This window comes from Haemaphysalis longicornis, unplaced genomic scaffold (genome assembly GCF_048455015.1).
Source record: "Haemaphysalis longicornis isolate Haplotype H1 unplaced genomic scaffold, Haemaphysalis longicornis Haplotype H1 scaffold_15, whole genome shotgun sequence".
In the NCBI taxonomy this organism is placed as follows: Eukaryota; Metazoa; Arthropoda; class Arachnida; order Ixodida; family Ixodidae; genus Haemaphysalis; species Haemaphysalis longicornis.
Genome location: NW_027526257.1, coordinates 15,915,015 through 15,934,083, shown reverse-complemented (window position 1 = coordinate 15,934,083; position 19,069 = coordinate 15,915,015). Strand labels below are relative to the sequence as shown.

Here is a 19,069-nt window from a genome sequence, read left to right as displayed (position 1 = left end):
CGGTGACGAAGTTGCTTCTAGCACTCTTCGTACGTGAGGGTTACCCTACTGAAATAGTGTCTGTTCACGGTCGACTTCACATCAAGGGAATTTGAGTCCTTCCTTGAAGACCGTGGAATCAACCACATCTTTTCTGCCATGTACAACCCACAGGCAAGTGATCTCGTTGAGATTTGATCGTGTACTGAAGTCATACATTTAACTGGCTCTGCTGGAGCAGCGTCCAGTGAAGGAAACTGTGACTGAGTACTTGGGAGTATACAGAGCCACCCCTCGCAGCACCACCGGTCTCTCCCCGGCCGTTCTTCTACATGGCCGACACATGAGAACTTCTTTGGACGTCATTGGTCAGCTAACAGCTAACTTCAGCACAAATCCTTCACGGGAGACGAGTCCGCTCGGAAAAAGAGTCGCAGAGTGTGAACGAAAAAGTAAGGCATACGCTGAACAACAACGAGCTGCAAGAGTCCCCAAGTTCCAAGTTGGCACCTACATACGAGTGAAGAAACCAGTTCCTGGACCAGTTCCTGGCTCCAAGTTATGGACCACTATTAAAGATCCTCAAAAAAATTGGCCGCTGGTCCTTCTATCTGGAAGACGGTAGAACTTGGAACGCTTCACAGCTATCAGCGGTACCAAAAGAGGCATCACCAGGGCAAGAAACTAAGGACCACTCTTGCACGTACAACATGCCCCCGTTGACGGACTACCAAAGTAGAGCTGCACCATTGAAGACTTGGATCACTGCACCTGGGGGTCCGCCACAAACACAATCTGCGAGTTCATCCGCAGATCAACTTGAGTCTTCACGCGCTGTACCACCACATGTTCCACCGAGCCCACCACAGCCGCAAGGTTCGCAGCCACAAAGTCTGGCTCCAGGCTCTGGCACTGAGGAGTGCAGTGTACCGGTAGAGGGGACGGACTCAATGCCAGGGCCACCACCTGACCGGCCCAGGAGAAATCGCAGACCTCCAGTGCACTTCCAAGATTCGTGCAGTGATTCGACAGTTGTCAGGGCTCATACAGACAGTTACTGTATTGGTGATTTCTGCACACAAACGGTGACCGTATTGGTGATTTGTTCAGACAGGACTGTCTAGTCTAATGATTGTTTGTTCCCCGGGAGGGAAAGATGTAGTGGCCCGCAGAAGCACCAGGTGCCGCCATATTATCCGTCGATGCCAACATGTGGTACCACCTCTGTAATATGCGTACGCGCGCGCACGCACGCACGCACGCAACACACACACACGATGTGCAACCGTGCACACACACGATGTGCAGTGTATCTGTACAACCGACATAACTACTTAGGCTTACGAACAACCATAGTCCATAGCAGTCATGAAACACTCTATATAACGCCAGCGCATTTGATTACCTGAACAATATTCGCGCTCATTCATACTGCTTTGTTTGTAAGATACGCAGTCTCAGACGATTGTGTTCAGGATAAAAACGCATCGTTGCTCCGATTGTACTACCACCCAGAGCAACCTGCGAAACCACTCCGTAAAGGATACCTTCCGTTGTCAGTAGAGTGAACTAGAATGCGAGTTGTAACACCAGCCACGTAGGCCTCACGTTTAACGTCAGGTGAGCCCATGTTCACAGCCAGAAAAAGAACCCTTGTAGCTTGTCACCACTGCTGTCGTAGAACAGAGCCACTCAAATTCCATCAGGGAGATTTTACAGACACACAACACACCAGCAACAAATGAAGCCAGGACGTTTTCGGCAGGAGATAGGTGACGACGCTCCGAGTAAAAACAGCCCACCACGACTTCCTCACGTACAAATGACGACTTGGCAAGACACACACGGCGCAGACGACTTTAGAGCCTTATGATGCACTACATTCGTAACAGTTCCTACACAAACTTCGTGGGCAAATTGCACACATCAGAAAACGCCATTGCTTCTTTTTTTTTTTTTTTTTTTTTACGGGTGCATTCTACCACTAGTAGGCGCTCGTGGCGCATCCGCCCCACTTTCGTTAATGCGTGAAACGTTTCGATGCAAATGCTTGCACGCGCAGCAATATTTTTACTTTTTATGATTATCCTTATTACTACTTAATGCATAGACGGCTTCTGCGTATTTGTTTTTTGTTTTTTTTTGTGTGACGTAACCGGAAGTTTTGGCGTTGCGGCGTTTTGGAGACGGAAACACGCCTAGTCGCGACCAATCGCCAAAGGCTCGCGTCATGGGCGCCTATGACGAAATCAGCTTCCACTCGCTTCCCACCGACGGACCTCGGCGAGCAAAGTGGCTGAGCTTCATTCGCCTTGCGAACGGAGAAGCAGAGAAGCTGCCGGGGGACGTGCGGCTGTGCTCGCTTCATTTCCACCCCAGAGATTTCAACTGGCACCTCTCTGTCAGCGGAGCTTTGGGGTACGCGCCCAAACGCCGCAGGCTCGCGAACACCGCTGTTCCGTCTGTGCTGTTGCCTGGCCAGGCCGCGCATCTAGAGTGCCTCGACTCCAGCGCGGACATCGAGGCACCCCACGCTGAAGGCGAGAGCCACTCGGTACGTATCACCACCGGTCTATATCTCAGAACCGATGCTTGGAAAACAATCCTTCAACCTCATATCTGCAATGAAGTGCTCGCTTCTCGCTTAGTGTGTTCGCAACAGCGCTCTGTTGATCGCGTCACTTATCTGCTGCAGCAGCTTGTACTCCGTATGCGAGCTTCAGTTATTTTGTACGAATATTTCTATAACAGAAATGGGTTAGCTGTCTGTCAGAAATAAACCCTGTACGTATTCGTCTCGGCGGAACCGCCACTAGCCTTTGTCTATGGAATCGACCAATATTTGCGTATCTTTGTGTAAAAATGAAGTGAATGAACATTCGTGAGTTGAGCAGTAGTAGTCGTGAAGAAACCACAATTGGTTCAGCTTGATGCGCCCTGTTGTGTATGCGCGCCGATAAACTTCGTCTATTGTTTAACTCTCTTCACAATTGCAGTGCCGTAGGCAGCGCTTTTATTTGCGTGGCTGGCACAAACCTCTCGTGGGTGCAAATGAAGTATTGCGTTTGGTATTTAGAGTAATGACTAAGCGGTGCGAAACTTTGTTCTAATATAATGTTAAACATCGCGATTTATTACAAGGCCATGCAGACAACCAAAAACATTTCGTTCATTCGAAGAGCTTCCTCGTTAGAATAACACTAGTAGCGCAATTAATGCCCACTTCACTCAAGTGATATGAGGAGGAAAACCCAATGAGTGTGGAACTCACTGGCTAATTTCTCGCGTTGCAATTATAATGCAGTATGGTTCGCTTGCGCCCTTGGCTGAGGCCGGCAAAATGAAGCGTGGATAAAACGGATTATAAGTTTGCGAAACGAGCTATTTGTGCTTGAAATTTAGTGCATGTTCTTTGTATAGCAGTAAGAATCGTGGAATAGACAAGAGAAGATCTCAACAAACATGCAAGCATTTGAAGCGAACATTCGAAGTTACCCCGGAAGGTAACTTTGCTGCACTGATACAGGATGCCACCAGCTGACACTATAGAAAACAGGCTGTCACAGGAGAAGGCGATTCCAACACTACACTGCCCGGCTGGCTTTAGTGACACGGCTGCTACGTGACGTGGTACCTAGGGTCTCAGTGTTTCACGAAATGATTACTATCAAGTTTAGCAAGAACGGCACACAGAGGTTTCTCCAGGTGTAAACTCGCCGAGCTAGGCCCCTAGAATAGTTGCGCAGCTCACACTGGCACCACTGCACAATCAAGGAAGATAACCCAACATGCTACAGCATGCTATATGTTATTATGTTGGCTTGCAACGTTTGAAGACTCCATGGAGTTGGCAGACTGACTTGCTGTTTTAGGCACGTGCCTCTCATTCATCTTTGCTGGTGCCACAAAACAGCCGGTACAGTGGGAGTATGGAAATTTTGGCCTGTAGTGTTAAATTTCTCTGTGAATAGAGCATCGCTTGCTGTAGCAGAGGGGCCAGGTGTACTATAAAACACTTAAAGGGACAGACAACCGATTTTTGTCGCGTATATGTTCTCTAGCTTATATGAAAGCCAGCGTTTTATGTAGCCCGGTAAGCACAAGCAATTTGTAAACAAATTGGTGGAAATAATTTTAGTTTCGCAGCAAACTTCCTGAAATCGGAAGGGTGGAAAGGTGTCGAAACATGGCAATTTCATGTCAGTGCTCGTTAAAAACAAAGCGATATTTATAACGTTGCAGTTGAAAAACGCAATTTAAAGTTCGTTACAGAATGACCATGAAAGGTGCGAAGAATAAATTGTGTAGTGTACCACCACGTATGACTTTTGCACAAGTCAACATTGAAGTACGAGAATTATGGGAAGCACAAAAAGGTAAAAGATGCTCCAAAGGGAAAGTGTAGGAAGGGCATAAGAAAACACACTATTTGAATGTGATGGAAATGAAACAGGAACAGTTCTATGTAATAGTCTTGAAAATGTGAATGCAAATCGAAAAATTTATTGGCAAGCCTTGCCGTCATTATAAATAATATAAGCAGCACTGTATGCATTTGAAAACATTTTGTTAAATGTGTCACCCTACTTGTTTGCCTTCAGAACCTAGCATTTCCTGAACATAGTTTTGAATTTCTGATTTGATAGATCTTTTTTTGCTAATGAGAGCAAGATGGGGTGGGAACTTAAAGGGACCCTGCAACACTCTTTGAGCAGTGCAAGTAAACCTGCGCGACGTTTTGATTACACTGCCAGGAACACCTGAGCCAAATATTACACGTGCACGTGAAGCGGTGAGCGCGCAAATCGATGTGAAAGACGCGGAAAAACCAACCGCTCTCTCTTCAGTTGTCCTCATTATGCATGGCCTAAGGGACGTCACATAGGCCATGGCTGCCCGATCGGCTGTCACTGGTCAACTTCGCGGCTAGATTCTCCCATTTCCGTCGGCGTCATCGCTGTGTACGAACCTCTTCTATGCCTGAACCTGTAGGCACAGTTTTGCCGTTTTTTTTTTGTGTTTTGAGTGCGCGCGGAGTTTGAATGATGAGCTCAATACTTCCCTTTCAACGGTACCACTCGACTACAAACGTTTATTGCTTCAAAAACGCCCTACCAGCCCGAGCGCGCACTTGCGAGCAGGCATCCATGCCTGCTTTTTTGTGGCACCAGACCGGAAATAGGCCCCTCCGCGTTTCGGAGAAAAGGAGAAAACTACCCGGCATGTGATATATCGAAGGCCGCCGAAGAGAACGCCGCGAGCCGCCCCCCTCTCCGGGAGAGAGCGCGCAGCTTTCGTCGCGTTGTCCGCGGTCGAGTTGAGGGGGAACGATAATGCGCGATTTCTCATCGCGCGTAGTTTCGTTAATTGTGAACGGATTTTCATAATTCTTGCCGGAGGAGATTTCTGGGACAATAGACTTTATCCCAAAATACATTACTAGTAGTCGATGGCAAGTGTTGCAGGGTCCCTTTAATGTGAACATAATGTGTGGGATACCTTAGTGATGATGTGTACGAGGGTGCCGTAATTGTGCTGTACACTTGCAGGGTACCCCTCTAGACATTGGCCAATACCTACATGTGGAAATTGAGGTGCAGCAGAGCTTTGACGTGGCCACGCAAACCAGCAGCCAGACAGTGGGTCGCGACAAAGGAGTGCAAGCTCTGGTCGTTCTCAGAGGAAAAAGCGTGGGTGAGTACCGCCTGTACGCGCACACGGGTCAATTAACAGGACAGCCAGCCGCCCCTTGTGAAGCGCATGCCCTCTAGCTTGTGTGAAAGACAGCTCGTATGCATTGGTGACACATTTCAGAGATTTTGTGGACGTTAAATGTGGCAACATCGCGTTCTTACTAAAGTTCATGATTGATCACAAGTGACCTCTTCAATGAAATGTTCTGAGACAGCAAAGTGGCAGAGAGGCCCTCAGTTGTGGAGAGTGACAATGCACTCAAGCGGCGTGCTGTGGTCTTGTGGTATTTTCTTCTTTTGTTTCTTTCCACCGTGCCACGGGAGATAGAGAAATTTGACTGTTACGTCATTCTCTTTGATCACAAAAGAAATGGAAGACTACAGTAGAAGAGAGTCTGATTGTAGCTTGTCACCATGTTATCCAGCTGACCTCCACAGGGAGTATGTCGCCTTACTTGCAACAAGCATAATTATTCTGTGAATGCTTCTATTGTCTGCATCCTGATGAAGTTTTCATTATAAGTGCTCTCGCATTTAGACTGGCAGCAGTCATGGTAATGCATGGATACTTTAGTCGCCTCTTTTAGGAAGGGGGTCTGTTGCAGGCGAGGGTGTGACGTGACTCAAATATGTGTTCCGTGAAATAAGTGCTCGGATGAAGAAAAAGAATTGGTGCAATATGTTAGGCGAATGATTATTCATTGATCCTTCATTGATATTTACGTTGATCCTTTAACCCTTTGAGGGTGAATTTTTTTTGCCAAATGCGACCCGCCAGAGTCCATTTTTTATTGCTGGTTTAAATTGTGTGGACGAGTTTATTTAAAAAAAAATTTTAAGGGTGACCATAAACTCACGAAAAAGTTGTGTTGTTTCATACACGTGCTTTAATCATGGGTAACACAAGAAGTATTCCAAAAACGTTTCATGGGCGCAAGAAGGGGGAAGCACCCGGAGGACGAAACCGAGACCATCCACTGCGCGTTTGCGCTTGATCGGATGCGTAAACTTTAGCCGGTGAACGCCTCGTGTAAACCATAAAAAAAAGAAAAGCAGAGCCATCAGCGCAAAAAAAAATTTCTTGTATTTCCACAGTGTGGCAGCACACACCAAGCCAGAAAAATGATCCAAAAAGGCGCTCTTTTTTAAACGTACAAGTGAGGAAGCCAGAAAAATGATCCAAAAAGGCGCTCTTTTTTAAACGTACAAGTGAGGGCGTACATGTACGTCAGTGACCCTGAAGGGTTATTCCACAGCCAACCGATTTTCCTGGAGTATTAAAGCGAAGCCTTCTATGCCTCTCTCATGGCGACCGTCCAGACGAAAGCGCACGGCAGGAAAGCCAACTACCATATAAACCGGATTATAGGTCGACCCGGTATATAGGTCGACCCCCTATTTTGAGGTGGGAAATGTTGACAAAAAAAATAATTCGGCACAGAAGCGCACTCACAATGTCTATATTTATTTTCGACGCCCGTCCGTCACTGCCACTCACTATGCCTGCCGAAGTCACTCATCCGAGCTCTCAGAGTCGTCCGAGGATGACTGCTTCGCACTGTCATCTTCCATGCCATCAGGCGCGTTGCTGATGGAGCACTTCCTGAACGCTCGTGTAACCATGTCGTCGGGCAGCAACTGCCCAGAGAAGGACACCCAGCTTGACACGGTCGCAACCGGCCCGTATAGGTCTTTTTGTTGTCGCCGGCTATCCACTCATTGTACAGTTCGCGGAGCCGGTCCGCGCATGGCCTCCGGAGCGATCGTGAGCGAAGTTCCCGGACAAAGTTCCCGGACGAAGTCCGCCACTTTGTTCTCCAACTCTGGGTGCACCGCTTGACGTCCGCAGAACGATCGGTTTCGGGGGTAGCACGCGCACAGCTTAGCTTTCTGGCTCGGCCAGTACCACACACTTTTCTCTGAAACGCCTAACTGGCGTTACGCCGCCATATTCCCATTCTGCTCGGTGACTCAATCGCCGTCAGCTTAAACGCCGCGGTAAACTGGCGTCGACTGCCGCCACTTATCTCGGAACAGAGACGTACAGAAATGTACGCACGCACACGTAATAGACGAGTAAAAGACGAAAAACTAGAGAAAAGCGAAATGAAATAAAGGCCTGATAGAGCGAGAGAGCAGTCCGACACGAATGGCGATGGCGATTGGCGACGGACTACGCTTGCACATTGTTGCCAGACAACGATTTACATTCTGCCAATGACCGCTATACAAGACGGGGGGTGACTTTTGTGTGAATTTTTTTGGAAAAAAACTCGACCTATATTCCGGTGTATACGGTATTTCTGACGATGGGGATCGTGGGTGATGTGAAATATGGTTGAGGCGTGGAAGCTTTCACTGGTCGGCAGCCAATGTCTTCAAAGTCCAAAACACGCTGCAGGAAAGCTAACTTGCACAATCAGTTTTCACAGTGGCGCATCAAGTGGCTCACGAAAAAGAACACTTCCCGAGGTCAGAATCAAACCTGGGTCCCTGTATCATGAAGCTGATGTCTGTCCGATTGTAAAGCAGTCTGGATTTTGGGCTTTGACTTTTACTCAGTTTGCGTGGGAGAAAACTTTGCATTTCAACCGTCTTTCTCAGAAAACCAGATTAAAAGGGCATTGATATATGCTCTCTTTCTCAAATGAAAGGCCTTACTTGAGACACCTTCAACCAAAATAGTTTTCTTGAATGGGTTCCAGAACATTTGACCATGGAATTTTCATGTCTTCCAGCCTTGAGTATGCTGCCAAAGCGAATGCTTGCAAACCTTAACAGTGAACCGTGCGGGAACATGCTTTTAATTGCATGGGAGACAAAAAGAGGTGCTGTTTAAAAAACTTGCCCCCAGCTAGAACAGCAGTAAATTGCACTCTTTGCTATTCCTTTGCGCAGTTTTTGAATCTTGCAATGAAACTGAGGGACCTGTTTGTGTACAAATGGTATTTTGCCATTCAGACTCTAGATGGCAGCACTTTTTTGAAATTTCGGAAAGTTCAGCTCAAAATTGAAATTATGTCTGCCAATTTATCGAAGAATTTCTTGTGGTTACCCCCACCGCGCAAAACGCCAGCTTTCAGAAGTGCTAAATGTGCACTCCACAAAACATGGTTGCCTGTCTTTCAAGATAATGTGTTTTTTTTGCATGTTCCACTGCCTACGGGGAAACATTTCTCACATCCTCGCTGAGGACCCTAGAAGCTGCGTTGAACACGTTCGTGAGAGTTACACAATGTGTGTGGGCAAGAGTTGTAAGTTGTGTGTAGAGATTGCAGCGTAGGCTTTCGAAGTTTGCACCCAGCACTGATTCTTTGCTGTTTGCTGTGCGACAGCTGTGCAGGTTGACACCATGGCGAAAGAGACCTGCGACAAGGGGACTGGGGTTGAAGATCGAGACGTTGGACCAGTACCGACGCCGGTCAAACGTTGACATCCTGCACGTGCAGGGCACAGACGATGACTCCGACAAGCTGTATGAACCCAGAGTTTCAGCTCTGACATCACTCAGCTGTCTGTGTGATAAGTGGAGCGGTTTTCTCTTTGTGACATTGTGTTCTTTAGTACATTGTAGTAATTGTCTTAGCCTTTCTAATAAGAATTATTTTCATAGTGAGAACAGAAAGGGGGTGCTTATTCACATGTAGAAAAAGAACGCTGCCCTTCCACTGTGTGAAGGTAGATGGGCTCTTGGTTGGCCACAGACACTCACTCATGCTCTTGTGGGAAAGCCCGCTTACACTCAACAAAAACCTAGCTTATACCAATCTCTTTAAAGAGTGCTGCACCTCTAAACATTTATTTCATTGGCAAAATACGCCTTCCTGTGCAAAATTGTAAGGTGAAGTTTGTTCATTAGTCTACACCCAGAAGCAAAGACTGCGATGTTTATGAAAATTAGTGTTGTAGCAAGTAGGGCAGGGAAACAGGACATGCTAGCCTGAATGCCTCAGTAAAAGACGTTTGCTTTATGGTGCTGATGACACAAAGGCCACACCACACTGTAAAAGTGGTGTGACTGTGTCAGGGTCATGTCTGTCTTGTGACAATGAAACAACTCGTAACTGCTATGTCGGTAACATTGTGCGAGTTTTAAGGCTTTCATAAAACGAAACATTCTTGCAAAAGGGCTGGCCAGAACACCCCTGGCGGTGCGCACCATGGCTCTTGTTAGGCCTAATGTTTGGTTTCCCTAACGTTAAGCCTAACATACCAAGTTGTACAAACTCATGTCCCCGTATTCACCGCGAGCGTGAAGGAATAAATTTCCTGGATAAGATATTTTTTTCATGGTTTGAGGACAGTTTTTGGCTTCGCTTGGACGAAACAAAAAGACACTGTGGAGTCCGTATACTGTTAGTGCAATAGAAACACTCTAATTAGGCCACGTAAAAGGAAGCTTACCACCTTTGACTGCCGAGTGTGTTGGGAACGGCCCGTTTCATTTACTTCTGTGCATGTGAATGTTTTCCTGGTGTCCTGATAGGGAATGGGGCACACGTTCAATGAATGCAGAAATTAAACTAGCAGTCACAAATGCCAAAGAAGGAATGAGGAATGCGCTTGTGTTTTAATGAGTGAGTTGCGATATTTTGTGTTAGAAAATAAAGTAGAGAAACATATATCACCGAGTGGATAGACCGTCGGAGCCACTGCGTGAAGGTTATGGGTTTGGACACGAAAGAAAGGAACACAGGACGAGCACTGACTCTCAATGGAAGTTAATTGATTAAGTATTCCATTTATACAAAAAGCAATCCTCACTCTGCGCTTTGGATTCCACCCAGAGTGCTTAACGTTTCGTACTCTTTTCACACATACCGTATTTACTCGCATAATACAGTTGAACCTCGATATAACGAACCTCGATTTAACGAAATTCGCGATATAACGAATTTCTTCAAGTTTTCTAACAAAATTTTGCTAAATGCATGTATTTTTGTCTCGATTTTACGAAGTAATTTTGTGCGGCGCTTTCGATTTAACGAAGTCACGGCAAGAAAGGAAGAACGAAATTCCGGTCGAGGCACGTTTTATTTTGCCTCTCAGGCCCTACATTGAAAAAATTCAGTGCTCAAATTGACTCTTGAAGGCTCAAATGAAAGAAAAGCGGTGAAATCTACGGTGAACAACAATTAAAAGCGAAGAACGAAGCTGCACAAACCGCTAGCGGTCATAGACGGTTTAATAGTGCGGCCACTATTTTGACGTCTCCATCGTTGCCTACGCCAGCGTCCTCTATGCTTAGGCTACCGAAGCCTATTTCAAGCTTTTTTTTTCAACGCGTCATTGCTCACGGTCATTCACGGTGCTGCTGCTCTAGGTTGTGCTCGCTGATAACCAAATTAATATTTTGTTCGTGCATCGTTAGGTGAGTTTTGTAAGCAGCATGAGCACTCCAAGAGAAAGAAAAGTGTTCCGAACAAGAGCCTGGGGAAGTTCGGTGAAACTGACAGCCACCGAAGTGTGATGGATGCCATCGATGTTCTGCGGAGGCACGCAGGTGCACACGAATGTTAAGACCTTGTTAGCGCTGTCAGCATACGACCGTCACGTAAAGCCCGCCCTGGTCAAGAAACGCCAAGCACTGCTTACGGACTTCTTCACTACGGCTTGAACATCGAGTGCTGGTGGCAATAAATTGCTCTCTTTGAACGTGGTCATCTTCGTTTCACCAGCGTTCATTAGACAGCTGCGGTGCGGAGAAATCAGTTTCGTAAGGGCTCAGTGGGCATAAAAGTAATTGCTTAATCGAATTTGGCCGCAAGAATTTTATTTAATGTAAGCTTTCCGCTTTCCGGAGCACGTAAGCGCTGCTCCACACAGTGAAGCGGTCCGCGTGTACTCCGCTGAACTCGCAATCATGGCTTTATCTCGAGTGTTGTGGTTGCATCATGCGCCTATACTGCAGAGCCTTTGTACATGAAAAAAGTCTTTCGAAAGTTTCATAGCAGCCTTCCGCTGTTGGCCCGCCGCGCCTAGGCCCCTAAGCCTACCACTGAATAGACGAAAAGAGGCGTAACTTCGAACGAGCACCTCGGCGGGGTGAAGTTCACGGGACATGGACGCGGGCGCGGTTAAATTGACTATAACAGCGGCATTTAGTAGTGACCGAAATGAAAAAACAAAAAGTGGAAACCTAGTCTGCTATCATATTTAATGAGGCGTTGCGGAAAAAGCACCGGTTTTACGATGACATGAACTACCGTCGGCTATCTGAATTCCAGTGCCCAAGTGTTGAAACTCTTAATTCACACAATTTTCGCGGCCAGTTTTAGTACAAATTTCGCTTTAATTGGAGAGGTAACTACATAGCAGTTGTTGCCTGGCGAGGGCCAAAGTGTTAAAACCCCAATAACTGGTTAAATGAACTGTAAAATCGAAACCTCGATTTTACGAAATTCTCGATTTAACGAAATTTGCAGCCCCAAGTACGACTTCGTTATATCGAGGTTTAACTGTAAACCCACTCGCGTAATGAATCCTCCCTCCACTTTTCGTCTTGAGAATTTACTTTTTGGTCACTGAATAAAAAATGCAGCGTGGATATGTTTTTATCTCAGCATGGTTGCTGATGCTGTGGACGATCGCAGTAACTTGATATCACACCACAGTACACGCAGAAATGCTAAAAACGCATTCCAAGAAAAATAAATCTCAACACTAGCCGGAGACGTGGGCGGAAATGCTGTGGTTCACAGTTTAAAAATTGTGCGCTTGCGGTGCAACACCTGCTGAACACAGAACAAACCTTGCGCCATAAAAACATTGCGGCATGCAAGCAAAGCGCAAAACGCACTCCACACTCCTTCCCTGCTCTTTGCTGTTCCGGCTCGTTTTGGCGCAGTGCAAACAAAGCACTAAACGTACTTTGCACTCCCCTGCTCTTGCTGTTCCGCGACTTCGCCATGACGATCTGCTGTGCTACGACCTTTTTTTGTGCTCCTGATGCACGCCGTAAGATAGGCCAGTACATGAGCTGCACAGATGGTTTTAAACTGAAGGTGGTGCAGCATGCTTTGATGCACATGGAAACCGCGCGACTGGGCAGCATCTGAGTGGTGGCCCACTGCGTGTATGCTATGGGCGGAAACAAGGTTTTTCGTCGGTGAACAAGGATTGTCGTGTGTTTCTTGGGCCCAAATAAGGGTAGTTGCCGGGTGTGAGAAAAAAAAGTTTTGGAGTTCCTTGACGGCACAGAAGACGGTGCGCTGTGGGTCGGCTACGAATGTGAACCCGCAAGCGACGTCAGTGAGGAGGACAGCTCTATGGCGAGTAGGGGGCCACTGGCATGTTCAGAATAAAAAAGAAATTCCATTACATAATCACCCAGATGTTTTTACGGAAATGGTAAGGCTCTGACGCGCTTCTCTTAGCAACTTTATTGTGTGGAATTTCAACTTTTAAAAAATTTGTTGCAATTTTTTCCCGCATTATGAACCCTCCCCCCAAATTCATGCCGAATTTTCTGGAAAAAAGTGGGTTCATTACGCGAGTAAATATGGCACATTAGATGAACAGCTGCCCTTGTGCCCTCATTGGCGTTCCATGTTCATTCATTGAGCCTTTCCCAATTACAGTAAGAAGAATGTGTAGCGATGGCTTCGGCTTTAGCAGTATTGGTGCCACAGGGGAATCCTATTTCTACTGCTTCCGTCACTTACCTGGTTATTTACGCTGCGATAAAAAAACCTCTTTGCACGAAAATAAGGGCATGTCTCTCGGTTACAGTGCAGAACACATGCTCTTGCTTCACATAGGGCACAAAGTCATCCTTTGTACCGTGTTCGTGCAGCACCACTTCCCTGTGTCCGGCAAGCCAAGGCTGATCTCCAATTCTGCAGTTCTGCCGCACAGCGAGGGAGCTCTCAGGGAAGTCTTCATGAGTGGCCCCCGGAACCTGACTGCAGCAGTCGCCCATGAGACTGGTTCTACCTGTGGGCCACCGAGTAGTCGCTACTAGCTGGTAGCCAACTGGTGAGTGTGCTTGGCAGTCCTAAGTTAGGTTATGACGGAGGTAGCTCTGCGTAGTAGAGGCAAGTGCGGCATCGTGCAGTGGAACAAGGGCTATTATTAAGTGCACAGTTGAGAAAGGGGGAGTGAAAATGACTCTCTTCATCCTGACTGCACTTCTTGTTCCACTGCCTGGAAGGTGTGAGCGATGTGCAATCAGGCATTACAAGCTCTGCGGTAGCTGAACAAAGGTTAAAGGGCTGGTGAAGAGCTTTTCAAAAAAATTTTGTTGGGGACATTACATTATGGTTTTCGTGACGCTGAATTGGAAAAACGTGTTTATTTTATGTGTAATTACACCCAAACCATCTTTTTTTGTCAAAACAAACGACCCCTGCCCGCGGGCGCGGTGAGAGCCCTGGCTGCCTTTCGCGATTGGCTGGCGGCAGATGACGTCATATTCGGAAGTGCCGGCGCTGCGGTGACCGCTCGGCCTGAAGATCTCATTCTGTTCCCGTTCAGACGCGGGCCAGAAGGTCCTCTGTTGAATGGAGGACTCACACAATCTTTCCTTAGAGTAGGAGAGCCTGATGGAAGTATAAACGCAACAGGTTCGCTCGCGGTGAGCTTTAGAAAGGGGTTCGCCCCCACAACTCATGGCCGACTTGTTTCTCTTGTGCAGGGAAGTTGCGCAGATATTGGTTCGCCGCTTTCACTACCAGCGCTAATGACGCTTCCTAGCACAATTTTTCAACCCACCATCTTTTCAACCCACCCCATCCTCGATTGTGGAACTTTTTTTTTTACATTTCGACAGGCGGCAACAAGCTATGTGCAGCGGCCTGCGATGCGCACAGGCAGCGCAGCCGCCGCCGGTCGCCGCGTCGCGCAGAGGTGCTGGTGCCGGGTCGCTGCTCGGCCTGTCAGCGGAACGTGTCATTGCTGCACATACGCATATTTTAGAATAGGGGAGCCGAACGTTGGTCGCCCCCCCAAAAGGTAGAGGAACCCAAGCGCAGCACGCTGGTCCCCGACGAGCTTTAGAACGCCTTCCCCAACAGCTCCAGCCGGTTCAGGTTGCACGGAGTCGCCGCTGATGTTGGGAACTTTAGGCTTAGCTCCAAGGGAGATAGTTGGTCGCTGCTATCTCTACAATTGCGAATGACTATCCTTAACAGAGTTTTTCACCGCACTATCACCCCCTTTCTCGCATGTGGAACCTTATTCCTACATTGATAGTCATTCTAGCGATCGGTGCTGTGGTCATTCTTGCGCGCAGGTAATGCCATCCATCGTCCTCTCGCCGCATCTCGTGCTCGACAGGTTTTTTTGCGACCGTCGACGAGTCTCCGCGGTGGGCTGGCGCTCCGCATCACAATACAAATTCGATCACCTCTTTCGAAATTACCTTGGATGACAATCTCTAGCACAATTTTTCACCACACTATCATCCTTTCTTGCACGTTTACCTTGCTTTTCGCGACGGCCTTGATTCTTAACGGCAGCGAAGAGCGGTCGCTGCCGCGGCATGTGTGCTGCGAGGCGTTTCGTGCGCCGTACGGGAATGCACGACCGGTGGGTGTGCGGAGCGCTTCCGCGCGCAGAAAACGCTTCATGCTTTCAGCTTGCTTGATTTATTCTTAAAATCTAGCTATTCAGCTAAGCTGTCGTCACATCCAACAACGTTGATTGGGAAAACGAGCAGGAAGTTCGGGAAGCCCAGAGCGCTGTGGTCCCCAAAATTTTCTAATTCCCTTATAATAATGGATCAGGAACTTGGGGTACCTCCGTATTTGTTTGAGCCCGTCGCTTCGCGTATGAAGCACACAGCACCCGAAGACACGGCCGGCCCCGCGACTACTCGTGAAGGCAATGTAGTAGCCACGGGCGCTCGGGTAGGAATTCTCTGGTATAGGAGACGCTTTAGGGAATCACACAGTAGCATTGCGGTTAAAAATGACGCGGAAGCAACACTAGACAATGATGATCAATAAAGTGTAGATTACACGCCTGCTTAGTTCAGAACTTCGCCCCGAAAATTGGGACACAGCGAAGCGGCGGCGCACGTCGCTGGCCGTCTTCCGAATATGACGCTACTTCCGGTTGCTGCCTCTCAGTTTCTCGCTCTTCCGGCGATGCGGCAGGGAGCAGTGGGCGGGGCGTAGGGTCAACTTTAACGACGAATACCGCTGTCCCCAAGCTAAAAATGACGAAAAAAACTTTACAGGCATAAACTGACCAATGTAATAATTGTAAAAAGCAGAGTTTTGCCCAGTTTTAAAAGTGCTTCAGTAGCCCTTTAAGGAGTACAAAAAGTTCTTCAGGAATCTAAGCCTGCTTAGTTGATTTCAAGGCGAAAGCGTAGCAGTTATCAGAGACTTATTCAATGCTAGATCGTGTTTCCAACTGTTTCTTGGCTTTCATTTATGCTTACTTAGGCAGGCTGCACTTGATGCGGCAGCTTCCCTGTGTTCAGCGCTGACCTCTGGGTGCACCTGTCACGATGCACGCCTAATTCTTGTTCCATGCAGGCCAGGTTAGCGCTGTAATCAGAGCACTTGGCTACCGCTCTGCCAACCAGGGTTCATATCCCACACACACGCCATTTATTTTTTCCTTATAGCGGTGGCCATCTTGGTACTATTTGCATTTGTGCCAATGCTGAGAGTAAAACCTCGTTGGTTGGTTTGCAGTTCGTTGTTGTGGTGAAGGAGTCCTTCACTTCTGGAACCAGGCAGTGTTGGCAAAGAATCAGGTCAGGAGAAGAGTACGAGGGCAGGATGATAAGAAAAGAGATTGTGAAAAATGGCTGACGATTAGGATACTCACTAATGCGAAATTTGTGGGCAGCATGAACTGCAGTCTTCCCAGTCACGGCGCATATCTGCTGCATCTCAGGAAGGAACCAGGTGATTGGTGAACTCATGGCAGTGTGTGCTACTCTGCCATTATCTCGCAGCGCATCTCCACCGCAGAGCATGTTTTTGTACATGTTTGGACCTCCCGCGCAAATGTCACTTGGTTTGGATGAGCCACGCAACGAGGACGACACCAAACGAGCGATGTACAGGCATCACGCAGCGCAAGCTTGGTCTGTGGCACGGTCTCGGCATACTGTTCTCGCCCTCACACTTTTTCCATACTTTTATCCTACGCTTTCCTGTGGGCTGATATTCGGTGGCGTATTTGTTCTCTCGGTTATCTCGTAACCTGTTGCCGCCAAGGAGCGTCTCGAGCCACCTCGGCATTCCGCCCTCCCCCTCACACTTTTGCCACACTTTCCTCCTTCGTTTTCCTTCTGTCTTTAGAAAAATACTTCGTTCACTTGTACATGAGGCTGGCGAAGCTGCCTGAAGTGCTCCTAAGACTCTTGCATGCTGCACAGTAAGAGACTGCATGTGCAATTATGTACAAGACAGTATTTGCAAAAGGGACAAGAAAACCTTGCTGCCTTGGCGATCACCTCACTGAATTATAACCTAGGAGTCCAACCTCAGCGATCAACTCTTAGTTAAACCCTAGACGGCAAAGCTTTACGTGCACTAAGCAAGGAGACTGGATGTTTAAACCCACAGCCCAATTGGCTGCTGGCCATCTTGTACAGGAGGATAATACCTGGCACCCATTGTGTGCACAGCAGCAGATGCGATTGTTCGTACGACCTCTCAAGTGAACCAGTGATGGGGCTAAACGCCACCCCACCGAATTCCCGATATACCTCTACCGCTCCTCTCCCACACGCAGTGGTTCCAAGAGAATGCATGCACGCTGAAGAGGCAAGTTTTGTGTGTTTTGGGCTTGCGCACTGCAAGGGTGACCCGGTAACCGTGAGGCATGCAATCCCTGAACCATGACACCATGTTGTCCATTAGTGGGCTTGTCACCCCGAAGCGTCTTGGGTGGGAGCTCCCCAAACCGCCATTACGACAGCGGCCACAAAGAGAAGCGAGGGTGGAAGGGTTTGGCCCCCACAAGCGCCTATCTTTTGTCTCCCATGGTCCCGGGTGCCGGTTCGACAGAGGGCAACATTGTCAGAAGCCCTGCAATGACTATGACTACAGGCACTTGAAGCGTCTCATTTCGCCTTAGAAATTTTCAAATGCCTAGGCATGTGAAGCGGTGTGGTGGCCAAGAAGGCGGCGTGTGTCGTGGTGGGCTTTCGATTTTTGGTATCCAGACGATATGCAGAATTCCACAGTGTGTACTACTCAAACACCGTCTACTGGAGCACCATCAAGAGCATTGCTTTGCAACAGTCTCCCCTGCACGGGGCACCTTGAGTAATCTTGGTGACGGTGTTTGTGACACCGCGGACCCTGAGCCCCCATACTCTTGCTGTAATCTACCGTGGCTACAAGTTGTAAGGTGAAGGGCAGAAACCACTAACGGTGGCCGTCGGAGCCCAGGTCAAGCTCCGGCGGATGGGCTGCCTGTCTGTTTACCAGGCAGGGAGCTCCGGGACCTCTCTCGGTATCAGTGTAACCCGAGCGAAGGAAGTACCCGCATCCCCTGCTTCTATACTATGCTATATGGTATTGTCAAAACTCCCCCTCCAAATGATCGGGCCCTGAAGAGGGCCCGCACCGATGTAACTCTCAAACCGCAACCGACCATTGACCTTTGAAGCAAGGACAACTATCCTCGCTTCCTTGTGATGCAATCTGTATATAAAGAAACCCCCGTAAGTGAAAAATCAGTCTTCCTCGTAGCAAATTTCATCGAGAGGGCTGCAGGAAAGAACTACAAGGCAAAAAAACTTTCTTCTGGAGATGTGCTCGTTGAAGTCAGCCACAAAGAGCAGGCGAATAAGTTTCTGTGACAAACCAGAATCCATGATCTTGAAATAACAGTCACTCCCCAAAGAACCATAAACTCTTCCCTAGGCGTCATCTCTGAACTCGATCTCATCAATGAAACAGAAACTGACCTCCTAGAAGGACTGCGTGACCAAGGGGTCACAGCAGTCCGGCGCATCACAATAAGGCGAGACAACAAAGAAGTCAAAACGAAGCACATTATTCTGACTTTTGATAGAACCCCACTACCGGAAGCAGTGACGGCAGGTTTCCTCCGATGTCCCATGCGCCCGTATGTGCGAAATCCACACCGCTGCTTCAAGTGCCAGCGTTATGGGCACGGTACGAACTCCTGCCGCGATAAACTCACATGTGCGAAGTGTGGGCAAGCTCACCATTCTGCAGACAACTGTGATGCTAGCAACTTCACTTGTCCCAATTGCCATGGACATCATGCCGCGTTTTCACGATCATGCGAAAAGTTCAAACAGGGAAAAAAAAATAATCACTTTGAAGGTCAATGAGAACATCAGCTTTCCGGAGGCCCGCAAGAGGTTTTCACTCTTCGGCTCCGGAAGGTATGCCGACGCTGCTTGCCGGGGGGCGGAGCGGCGCCTGGTTTCGGCGGCGATGCAATACAGCGCAGCT

At 48.0% G+C, this 19,069-nt stretch overlaps 1 protein-coding gene across 3 annotated transcripts in view; it reads left to right on the top strand.

Moving 5' to 3' along the window:
* Positions 1-2,183: 2,183 nt before the first annotated feature.
* LOC144165811 (uncharacterized) overlaps positions 2,184-19,069 on the top strand; it is a 31,834-nt gene continuing 14,948 nt past the window's right edge. For 2 of the 3 annotated variants that reach the window (XR_013321523.1, XR_013321522.1), the window contains exons 1-4: positions 2,184-2,533; positions 5,529-5,673; positions 9,008-9,147; positions 13,468-13,649. Coding sequence is in view for 1 of the 3 variants with exons in the window: in XM_077695593.1 (XP_077551719.1) it covers positions 2,210-2,533; positions 5,529-5,673; positions 9,008-9,105 (567 nt within the window). In the remaining 2 variants the exon portion in view is untranslated. Of the gene's footprint in view, positions 2,534-5,528; positions 5,674-9,007; positions 13,446-13,467; positions 13,650-19,069 lie in introns of those variants that run through there. The other variant, XM_077695593.1, reaches the window with a different exon arrangement.